Raw genomic sequence first — 11,897 nt, forward strand, 5'->3', positions numbered from 1 at the left:
GTCTAGACTGTGTGAGCTCTTACTATCTGGTGTATGGAGCACCAATGCTGGGGTTTAGACCTTGAGGCTAATTTTTCAGCCTCTAGCCTTACTCCTGGATGATTTCTTTTATTTCACAATGTTCTGTCAACAGGGCTTTCTTTCAGGTAGTTTGGTTCGCCTACACACAATAAATTTCAGGATGGAGATCTGAATTTGTATGACTAACTTTTCTCTTAGGGATTTCTGCCCTGTAGACATTTAATTCATTGTCAGTAGTCATGCTGAAGGCTAATGGAACTGATTATCCAGGTAAATGATGTCTGCCAATGTGTTACCAGTGCCATAACAACTGAATCAGATTATTTTGTTATTCTGTTATAGGAAATATTTTCTTTGATGCATATTTTTTGCTGAATAGGATCATGCAGAATCATCTCCAATAATATTCATAGTATTTTGGATTTTTATTTAACGTCTACAACATATTGTCTCTTTCAGCTAACCATGTCTTTAAATTCATCTACACTTTTAAATGAAGAAAAGTCTCAAGGACCAAAAAGAAATACTGACTCCTTGGAAGGTCTAGAATTGCAGACTCCATCATCATTTCAAGATTTTCCACTTCGACAATTACAGTTAGCATCGCAGGAAGTACTTGAAAAGGCCAAAAAGAGTGGGAGATCAAAATGCCCCCGATGCAGTAGTTCGAGGATGTTTTACTGTTATACATGCTTTGTTCCTGTTGAAACTGTCCCTCCCAAAGAAATTCCAACTGTGAAGGTTAATATTTCTTACAGATTTTTTAACAATATTCTTGTGCCTTTCAGTTACTGGGTACAGGCAACAGTCCATCTGTGACCGTATCTTTTCTGATTCATTCTTTAGGATGCTCATCTTTACACAGCTATAAGCATGAATAAATTACAGTTGGATAAAATTATTGTTCTTATTTGAGGAATTACATGTAGAAATGCTGACAATGTGCCAGTCCTCTCAAACATTTATGTATGTACGAAGTGACTCAGCTTCTCATGTAAATTGCGGTTTTCACATAATTCTGACATTTTCTTACAGCACACTTATGTTCATTCTTCAGTTCTTAAGAACTCTGGCCAAAACAGAGTATTTTGTGAACAGAAAATATGATTTGTTCATAACTATGCCATGAATTTTCCTAAATGTCATGGCTGTATAATTCAGATAACCACTCTTAAAATGTAAATAAAGAATAAAAAGCACAGTGCCTTTCAGCTAAAATACTTGGGAAAACAACAGAGGACTGAGATGTTTTGCAAAATCACCTAGGAACTAAAATGCATTTTGAAGACAGTCTGTAGTTTGAAAGTGTTTTGAAAATTCTTTAGAAATACTTGTAAATTTTACCTAGTAGATTTAGGTTTATTTTCATTTAAATTACCATTTTTTGTAATAGGGTAAATACCTAATACAAAGAAGTATTCACATTTAGGGCCATTATATTGCTCAAATGAAGACCGCATCTTATGTACCTTGTTGATACTTTTTCTAGAGGTTTTACCACACTCCTGCTGCAGCATTCCAAGTTGCATTCATTGCATACTTGGGTATTTCTGTGAACTGAGAGGTTGTAACAGGTGCTTCTTGTCCCTTGTCTCTAAGTGTGGTTATAAATCTATTAAAACAAAAACATGGTCAAAAAATGTTAAGTATGTCTAATTACATGCCTATGGGATGTTTTTTCTGTATTTTGCGTAAGTTTTTGTACCTGTGTACATGACCATAAATATTGCTTCTTTCTTGTTTTTTGTTTCCTTATTGTAGTTACCTTTGAAGATTGATATTATTAAACACCCAAATGAAACAGATGGCAAAAGCACTGCTGTTCATGCTAAGCTCCTGGCACCTGATGATGTTACAATTTATAAATACCCTTGCATTCCAGAATATAAAGAAAAAAGACATGAAGTAAGACATTCCTAAAGATAACTGGGCTTTGTGCTGGGGAGATGCAGAGGTATCTTCTGTACTCCCCCCTGCAGGGGAACTGCACTCTGCTGGGAGGGAGCAGGAAGAAAGCATGATTCTGTTAATCCAGATCACTCCATCTTGCCCTCTGTCAAAGCTTGAGCCTACAAGTGTACAGTGGTTCTGTTCTCCGTAGCCTAGAGAAACTGTAGGACCAGCTAACCACCTTGAATGTCCTGCATTTGCCACCTTACATAATGGGTAATTTGATTCATTGTGTACCATCAGAAATATTTTCCCTGAACATATAAAAGCATTCAACACCTAGCAAGTTAAACAGCAGTGTTGTGCTGATCATATGCACCTGCAGTATTTAAACTTCCTTAAAATTTTTATCACTCACTATTACAGAAAAAATGTGCTAAAATACAACTGTTGTCTATCACAGTCAGCACAGAGCCTGAAAAAAGGGAGCTATGAACTTGGATTCATATGCTTATTTTAAACAGTGTGATTCATCTGAAATCTAATACTTACACATTTGATGTTGTAATTAACGCTCTCATTATTGTTTGACTACATGAAGAAGAGGATATACATATCTCATAGAGATGTTGTTTTCTTCAAGGAAAGATCCATCAAGGAAAGCAGAAGAGATGATTTTTTCTGATCTAAAATTTGTGAATGAAATTAGAAACTATTCTTTCTGGCCTTCCCACCCCATATACTGCAATAACAAGTGAAATCTGAACTTCTTCAGGGCTGACACCACTATCTTGGCTGAAAGAAAGCTTTTTCTTTTTACAGAAGCATTAGATTTGGTGGTAGAGGCATGGGTTACATTTTATTAAATGTCTAATGAATATCTTTCTTCATTATTTTAACACAGTCTTTATATTCTTTTAGACAAAAGAATATTTAAGAGATACTGTTTAATCTTGTCCTGACTTAAATGTTTGTGGGTGCAGGGAGAAAATTTGTTCTTTGATACAATTCCTGGTGTTTTATTGGATGTTATTGACACTCGGATTTCCTTCTTTTTCTTTAGATAGCACTCATATTTCCTGGCCCCAATTCAGTTTCAGTAAAAGATATTGCTTTCCACCTCCAAAAGTACACTAACAAAGGTGTTTGTGATAACGACGATGACTGTTCCAGAGAGCCATTTCTTAAGCGAGCAAAAATAGAACCTGAAGAAGAAAAAAATCTAAAGACGAGTGAAGGCACGAGGCTGAAGAAAATAATATTTATTGACAGTACCTGGAATCAAACTAACAAAATAATAACTGATGAACGACTTCAAGGTAAAAAAAAAAAGTTTATATTGAGATGTTATTGCTGCAGAAATTATTAAGGGAAATATATGTCTATGCAACAGACCTGAGCATCCTAAGTGTATACCTAATGCTCTATCTGCTTATACACAGAAGATTCAACAGCCTCTTTCAGTGCTGTAGAATACTTCTTGTGCCAAAGGGCTCTGTTACTTTTCACATCATCTATTTTGTTTTGCATAATGGTAAGACTAGTTTTAAGAAAGAACTTTCTTTCACCCATTTCTCAGTTGGAACAAATCTCAGTCTCCCAGAATGGAAGCTGCCATGTTAGACAAGAGAACAGTAGTTTGAATGACCTCTGAAGGAAGCTGGAAAGATGTCCTTTGCAGGTGGCTATCTGCTTTGTCAGGAGACCCATGGGAGCTTTTTTGTGCGTGCTGGTGGCACTGGATGTGCCCCTAGAAGGTGAACGAGAGATCTAGGAGACAGAGTGCAAGTATGTCATGGCTTGGTTTCTTTTTCCAGTAAAAGTTCTTTGGTTTGTGGTCACTTCAGTGACCTCACTCCTTTTCAGACAAAAGGGAAGTGCCTGCTTCGCCTCCATACCCTCCCTTCTCTGATAGCAGAAATTTGTAATTCTGCAGAGTTTTTTTGCCTTGGGTTCACTACAAGAAGTTTACATTTAAGTATTCTAAATAAAACCACAAAATATAAAACAATTTAGCAATAACATTCCACTTCTTTTGAGATGAATAGGAGTTTGAAAATGCTTTCATTAGTGAAAAACGTTCACTTAGCTGGGAGGTAGGCTATCAAGTTCATGTAATATATATTACTGCTTCCTAGTGCCTGCTTTGCTCTGGACCCTACAAGGAATTTCAGACTTACATGCAAGATGAATGTTGCTTTGCTGTCTAGTCAGTTTATTGAGAATCCCACATGTTAGTATAATGTATTGGCTAATTAAAATCCTGTTACAAAGTATTTAGTTTAACACAAAAGATACTCTATCAAATAGAAGTATTACTGTAGATTAAAATAGTTGCATGTTGCAAGTTACCGTAAAGCATTTGGAACTTATTTTAAATATGAAAAGTAAGAGGCAGCCAGGGGAACTGAAGATTTCTGTGGAAGGTTATGCAGTATGTACAGCTCCAGAGTAGCACCAAATCCATGATGTGTGTTGCTGTGGAGCATTAAAGTGGTTTCCAGTTACCACATGTGAATGCAGATGTGGTGGACCCTTCCCTCTGTCTAGAACTTCATCTTTGTTCCAGCTGTATTCCAGTCCTCTGCTCCCCTGAGCACCTTCCAGGATTGCTGTAAGGTGTGACTGGTGTCATGCAAGTCATTCTCTCTTATCCACACCCAGGGGAGAATTTTACCCTCCATGCAGCAGGTATAACAGTGTATGCAACCAGTTCATTGCTTTCTTAGCACCTGTCAGAAAGCACATAAGTTGTGGTAATTCTCCTTTTAGAGGCTGCAGTTTTGACTTCCAAGATGAATGGGGTAAAGTTTCCTTAGGCAAAATCTGATGAAATTTTTTATGTTATATACACATGAAAAATAGAGAATTGTTGTAATTTTCAATTCAACTGCAAATGAAGTCATCACCCAACAAAATATACCTCATCTATTGAGGTTCAAAAAGGAGTGTTCATAATTCCAAATTAAAAGGTAATTGCCATACTTATTCAGAAGGATTAAGTTACAAGAAATACTGGGTGGAAACATTAACAAAGCCACGAGAAGATAAAGAGAAGCCTTGTATTTTGTAGGCCTGCATTTGTATAGACAGTAAATCTAGTTTAACTGTACTGCAAGAGGAAGCAAATGAGTACATCAATCATAAAAAAAGCCTAGAGAACTTGGACCAAAAAGATACTTTTGTATCTTCTTGGGAAAGTGGTGTAATGTATCTTCAGAAAGTAAAACTAAATTAGTTGTGTTAAGGACAGGAAACACTTGAAAGTTGGTAATGTCTAGGATTGATTACTTCATTAAAAGCGATCACTAGATCAGAAAGGAAGCAGTTGCTTCTAATGGTAATGATTACTTTCTCATATGAGTGATGAAGTTTATTGGCAACATCAACATGGTTGTTAAAGGAACAGATTGCTTTGGTATTTTTTTCCTGCAAGTTTGATCCAGTTTGTATTAGACAAATGTCTTATTTTATTAACTTATACATTCTCTTGCACAAGGCTGAATCGTACATCTGCTTTGGTTGGTTAGGGGTTTTTTTCCCCTTTTTTTTTTTTTTTTTTGTTGTTGGTTTTAAAGTTTCTGTGCTTGCTTTCATTGCTGCCAGACAATAGTAGCCTTTTCCTGTGCACTGTTGATATCTGAGTTGTTTTCAGAGGCAAATTCCCCTTGTCCTCTCTTTCTGACAGATCTCTTGTCATCATCTCATATTTTCATTTCTTCACACTTGATACCATGATGCAAAAAAAACCCAGGAGTTCTGTCATGATTTTCCACATTCTTACTAAAACAATATATTCTGATGTGATACAGGGGCCATAAGAGAAGCAAGGTGAATCCAAGATATGTAAACCCTTTCTTCCTTGGCCTAAATCCTTAAGCTACTCCTGAACCTTAGCTATCTGAAAGATTAGGAAAGGAGCAGAACTCTTGCCTGAAGGAACATTTTCAAGCTGCTACCTCTTTAGGAAATTAATAGTATAATCAAAATAACAGTAGGCATTTCAATAAGAGCTTAGACTCTTACTAGCTACCATAGCACCTGTTACTTATTATTCAACCATAATTACGTATTACTTAAAATTTTCAGCACTAGTACTTCTGGAAGTAGTGGATCTCCATATTCACTATACAAACTATAAGGACAAAGAGGTGATGAAGGCTGAGAGTAAGTGACAGGCTTCAGCACCTGTGTAAACTTTACAACTTACATACAACTAATAAGAACTTGGAATCTCACTTGGATGTAACATCAGCAAACAACTAAATCCATCTGGTAGTTATACTACAAATAATTAAACAGTTTGAAGGTAAAAAGTATAGAATTCTAAGTGCTGGGCTATAAGCCAGTTCGTGCTCATAAATTTGGACCTTACTGAAGCTATTGTCCAAACTTCTGTCCATAGCTTCCAAGCAATTCTTAAAACATACTGTTATTTACACTATTACTTGTAGTAAACCATCCCATGACAAACAATTAGTATCTGATTTCAGCGTTTAGGAAAAGATAAATTTACAACCTGATCCGCTTAATCTTGACAGGTGTATATGCTGTTCTTTATAATCCAACTTTCGTCCTGTTTACAAAGTGATTACACATTAAAGTGATTTTAATTTTAAGTAGTTTCTCCATCTTAAGGAACATAAAAACCAAAGGTACATGTTTAAAATTAATCTGAATAATAAAACAACTGTAGCAGATAAAAGATTTTCCTGTGCCATAGACACCAAATTTCTTTCTTTAATCTCAAGTGGGAATGCTTTTAGTTTCTAATAAAATTAATGACCAGATTCTCTCATACTCCTGAGTAATCCCAGTGAGATTGCAGTTACTGGCTCTTAAATATTCCTCAGTTCAGCAAAACTAATAGTCTGATGGATTGTTTTACACTTGAAAGGTATCAACTTTGCAAAATATCAAGTTTATTAATAATTTTATGAACATTGATGAGTCTTTGTAGGTGTGGGTATCACTCTTCCCACCTGAAGAAATCCTGCAGTTTATCAAGGGCTGGGAGGCTATATGAAGGAAAGGATAAACTCTGAGTTTTAATTGCAAGTATGAGGATTGTAACCTAGAATTTACATCACTTTTTCAAATTTCAAAGTGGTCCACAAAGGAGGACAAAATTATTGCCTTCATTTTACAGATGAAAAATAGAGGTACAGGAAGATAAATTACGTGTATGCAGGCATCTAGCAAGCTAGCAGTGAAGTCAGAAGACAAAACTAACGACTCATTTGGCATTCCATCCACCACTCCACGTTGTCTGATCTGTGTCACCTTTTTTTTTCTTGACAGGGTTGCTGCAAATTGAGTTGAAGACAAGGAAAACGTGCTTCTGGCGTCATCAGAAGGGAAAGCCAGATACATACCTTTCCACAATAGAAGCAATTTACTATTTCCTAGTGGACTACCATCAGGAGATTTCGAATGAGAACTACAAAGGACAGTATGATAATCTGCTTTTTTTCTTCACGTTTATGTACACATTGATTAAAAATGCAAAGTGTTGTGCAGGAAAAGAGTAAGACGTCTGTCTATAGGTAAGTAACATCACGTTTTATTTTGTTCCTTTCCTAATGATAAGCTACACAAACATAACTATTTTTATCTAACTGAAATCTTCAAGTAGATTGTACTCTGATGGCTACAGTGTTTGCCCAAAAGGAAGCTGCAGACCTCATGTTCTGCACACTTGAGGCTGTGGAACTACTCAGCTAAGGTGTCTCATTAGAATTACTTACGTGAAAACAGTACAGCTTTGCTAAATATTGTTGTGTTTGAACTTACAGACCTGATACACTCATCACAGCGAGACTATTTCACAAGGTGGGTATAGGAGGACCTGGCTCCTATTGCCATAAGGAGCGATCCCTCTAACTCTAAAAAGGAATTACCATGCTAGCTTTTTATTATTATTAATACTTTGTTTCAGGTGCTTTCTTTGTGTTTTACTTGGTAATGCTGATTTCACTTTCATGACATCAGAAGCTAATTGAAAATGTTAGGACGGTATTTAATGGGGGGAGGATGAGGACCAGTACAAAATGAAAGACCACATTAAGTGAATAGAGTATAAATTATGTACTTTCAAGATTCATTATGGAAAATTGTCCCAGTAATAGAAAATAGCAATCTCTTTAAACGTCATCATACAATGAATGATTTCTATAGGACCATTCACATACAGGTATATGAAAATTATTCTCAACTTCTTGGATAATTTTAGACTTCTTCAAACATGAAGTGTTTATTATTATTATAAAATATCATTATTATTTTTGGGAATGCTAACTTAACAAATGTCACTATAGCATATAGTAGTCAAATTTTGTAGATGCCACATTCCTGTGCAGCAGAAGAGGCTCATCGTGCTGTAGGAATTGTCTGAAAATGTAGGTCTTTTTGCAGGACCTAAGACAAAGTAAAGACTTCCTTAAATTATGCAGACTATGAATCTGCTGTGGTTTTTCTTTTGCAGTAACAGTGCAAATTTGAACAGCATGAATAAGACTTTGATGAAGTTCTTGCTGGTCTGTGTAGAACTGCTGGCAGTGTCGTCCCATGGGACTGTTGTTACACAGGTGTGCCTTTGCCAAGCTGCATCAGTACAGCTGATTGACAGGGGTAATAGGCCCAAGCTGTATCTTCATAGGCAAGAGTTATACACATTTTTATCCTACTAGGATGCTCTGCCAGAAAAATTCACAATGGTAAAAAATTTATAGTCTTAAGGTAGAAAAAATGTTTCATTTGAGGTACAATGTAAGATGGACAAATATTTCTGAATATTCTCAGAAGTGTATTCCGTATGCTAAATCTTGGTGAAGTGAAACAGATTGAAAAATTTTATTATTTTTTAAACAAAAGTTCAAGGTTTTTGTTGCATATTGTCCTTTAAAAATCTGCCTGTAGCATACTCTCCAGAAGTGCTTTCTCACACCCTGGTAAACATCAAAACAGTGCCTTGAAAAATACTTCAAGAAAATCTGTTTACGCTTACACAGCGATCCATACAGGCTCAAACAGCTTTTGTTTTTAAAGTTTCAGGGTACTGAAATCAAAGTTAATATTGCTTAGAACACTTCCTCTGCAAGTCAGACTTCTCTTCAGATTTGTTTGCTTCTCTGCACAAGTGAATGTATATAAAAATGTATTTCAGTGGACAGCCAAAACACATTTCCTTCCTCTGGAAAAAGAAACGCTAGTTAAGTCACACAAGGGCACATGAGGCGCGCGTGAACAGCACCGTGAGAAGCACAGGCTTGAAGTCAGAATGAGAAAGATCATTTTAAATATACATATGCATTGAGTTCACATGCCAGGCAATGAGAAAAATTAGCACTTGTGTCTCAGTGCTATTGAGAGGTTATTTTGGCTTTTTACAATGATTAATACTGTTTCCTTTGCTATGAATTTAGACATTTCCATCTGTTCTGGTCTTTCTTAAACAAAGATTGTTGTAATTTTATTTTTTTTTAAATCACACAAGAAATGATAGTTTGAGAAGGAAACTTTCACCCACTTTAAACAAACAAAAATAATATGAACTCACTGACCTAATGTTTTACAAGAACCAGAGAGAAAAATCAGGAGGGGGGGGAGGGGAATTTACTTTCAAGACACATTTCCCTGAAAACATGTTTTTTTTATTTAAGAAGCAGAGGTCAGATAAAAAGCTTATATAAGCTGTTCTTTGTTACTTTTGGAAAATAGTTTCATAAGGTTAAAAATGCTTTCCAAATTTAAGGTTTTTGTACCTCACTTTATTTGAACAATGGGAATTAAGAATCTGTTCCAAAAGTAAATTAATTTTAATTCTCAGGTGAAATCGCTGTACAGAAACGATTTTAAATCTGGAACACTGTGTCCAGGAATTTGCTTCAGATTCTCTCTCTTCCAGTGCAACCTCAGTGTAATGCCAGAGACATTCTTATACCAAGTGACACAGGCACACCTAATATTTGTAATTAATTATGGTCTGTTGATATTACTGTGATAACCTTTTGTGAGGGCAGGAAGGAGGCTATTGTCACTTTTGCTGCAAATCTGTTCTGTCTGAGCAGCAAATGTACTTCCCCTATCTCCTACTCTGCCCTCTGTAAGAGTATTTAAATCTTCTATTTAATTTTAGTACTGATATAAGAAACCAAACCAACAAAATCATCTACCTCACATTGAAAATGTCTCAATGCAGCTAATACATTTTTCCAGCTTTGAGACTAAAGAATAATTTTGTTCCACCGAATGAAAGCGATCAAGTGGTTAATCCTTTCAAGTGCAATTAGCAGCACTGAACTCCCTGTTCTTTCATATGAGGGTCATGGGGAGGTAAAGGCCAGTTCTTGGCCTTTTCTTTCATATCAGAGTACCCCTTCACTGACTATCTCTTCTGTTTCCAAAAACATTAGAGAGCAAGGGAGAAAACAGTCTTCTGCTTCCATTAGCAGTAACTTAAACAGCCATAAGTTAAAGGGGGAGGAAAAGGAAGAGCATCTCTATCTATCTGCTTTCACTACAGAACACATATGGCCTCCTGTGGGGGGGCCCCAGATAACAAAGAACCTGTCATGACAAACCTCCGCGATGTGTTCAGAGAACCATTTTACCTGCAGTCTGGCTCATTTATTTCCTGCCACCGGAGCCATCTGCTTTTGCTTATTGTAGGTATTTGTGTTCTTTGTTTGGCCAGGAGCATGAAGTGGCTTCACTTTAGCATGCCTGTATGCTTGGTCAGAGAAGTATTTAATCCTTTTCTCAAAACGAATAAGAGAGGGAGCTGCAAAAAACCAGTTCCTTTCCTGGAAGGTAGCATAAATGTCATCCAAGATGAGGTTGAATAAAGGGTCATGTCAGTGCATGGGGTAAAGATACATTTAGTTGAAAAGGGGTGGCAAGTCGGAATCTACAGCAGAACCTTCCAAAGCACTTGTAATCTCACCCGATTTAAATCCTTTGCTACTGCTTCTTGCAGCTTGTTTTTTTTTTTCTCAGTTTGAGTCTATTTGGTTTTCTACATAGGCTTCTTCAGGCCCAATTGCAGAGTCATGTAGTGATCTGTTCTTGCTTTCCTCTTGCACTGAGTTTCAATATTTTGCCTGAATGCTCTAAAAACAGTCTATCTTCATAAATGATGATCATAGCATATTTACATAAAATGTAATGTAATGTGAAAATCCATTCAACCTATCCCTATCTTTGAAAATAGCAAACTAAGGAGGAGGGAAAACTTCCTATTGGTTTCTCATCATTTACCATAATGCAGTTAATACGCTCCCATTAACTTGTGTCTCAAAGTACTCCAAAAAGCTGTGCATCAAATGAATTCAAACTTGTTTTGAAAAACAAAACTTTACAGTGACTGCAGCAATGTGAAACGAGGACAGCTTTCCCACTAAGGTGAAAAGATTGTGTGGCAGTAAGACATTGATCTGTTGATACCAGAATCTGAGGTCACCCAATAAGGTACTGAACAACTCAGTGTAATTCCTGAGCTCTTATCCCTTGTCTCAAGAGACATTATTTTAGTAAAATTCCAATGCTGTCATCAGTAGGAGTGTCGATCTTGACTGGTGACACTTAGTAATACCAACATTCAAAGTTAATGTTTATATGAAAAATTTACAACATCCTTCCTATTCGCTTGTTGGGAAAGACAACACCGTTCTGCCATTTTATGGATGGTGAAGAGAAATCAGATACTGTGGAATTCTGAAACTAATGTTTTTTAATGTGATACACTCATGGTGTGACCTCTTCACCACTACCTGCCAGAAAAAAAATCCAATACTGCTTAACTCCCACAGCAAGAAGTAGGAACTACTTTCTCTAATGCAAACCAGACTTATTTTCACCTCACTGAAAATGGGACTTTTTGTTTAACTTTAGCAATACTGCTGCTGTTATCACATTCAAATCAAACTGATTTTATTGCTGATTTTTCAGACCACAGGTGCTGCAATAGGATGTTTAGAAACGTACCA

General features: G+C 36.3%; 1 protein-coding gene across 1 annotated transcript; it reads left to right on the forward strand.

Moving 5' to 3' along the window:
- The first annotated feature begins 485 nt into the window (after window positions 1–485).
- Window positions 486–7,500, forward strand: DTWD1 (DTW domain containing 1). The gene is made up of 4 exons (XM_008936880.1): window positions 486–762; window positions 1,783–1,926; window positions 2,975–3,230; window positions 7,213–7,500. Exons 1-4 carry the CDS (start codon window positions 487–489, stop codon window positions 7,440–7,442), a joined length of 906 nt encoding a protein of 301 aa, XP_008935128.1. The 5' UTR covers window position 486; the 3' UTR covers window positions 7,443–7,500.
- Window positions 7,501–11,897: the final 4,397 nt, after the last annotated feature.

Source organism: Merops nubicus, unplaced genomic scaffold (assembly GCF_000691845.1).
Source record: "Merops nubicus isolate BGI_N331 unplaced genomic scaffold, ASM69184v1 scaffold1943, whole genome shotgun sequence".
Taxonomy (NCBI): domain Eukaryota; kingdom Metazoa; phylum Chordata; class Aves; order Coraciiformes; family Meropidae; genus Merops; species Merops nubicus.

Bases quoted from the DNA above. Each gene is read 5' to 3' on its own strand.
- DTWD1 (XM_008936880.1), top strand. From the start codon at position 487: ATGTCTTTAAATTCATCTACACTTTTAAATGAAGAAAAGTCTCAAGGA. The intron at 1,927-2,974 runs GTAAGACATTCC...CTTTTTCTTTAG, and splicing joins ATAAAGAAAAAAGACATGAA to ATAGCACTCATATTTCCTGG. The intron at 3,231-7,212 runs GTAAAAAAAAAA...TTTTCTTGACAG, and splicing joins AACTGATGAACGACTTCAAG to GGTTGCTGCAAATTGAGTTG.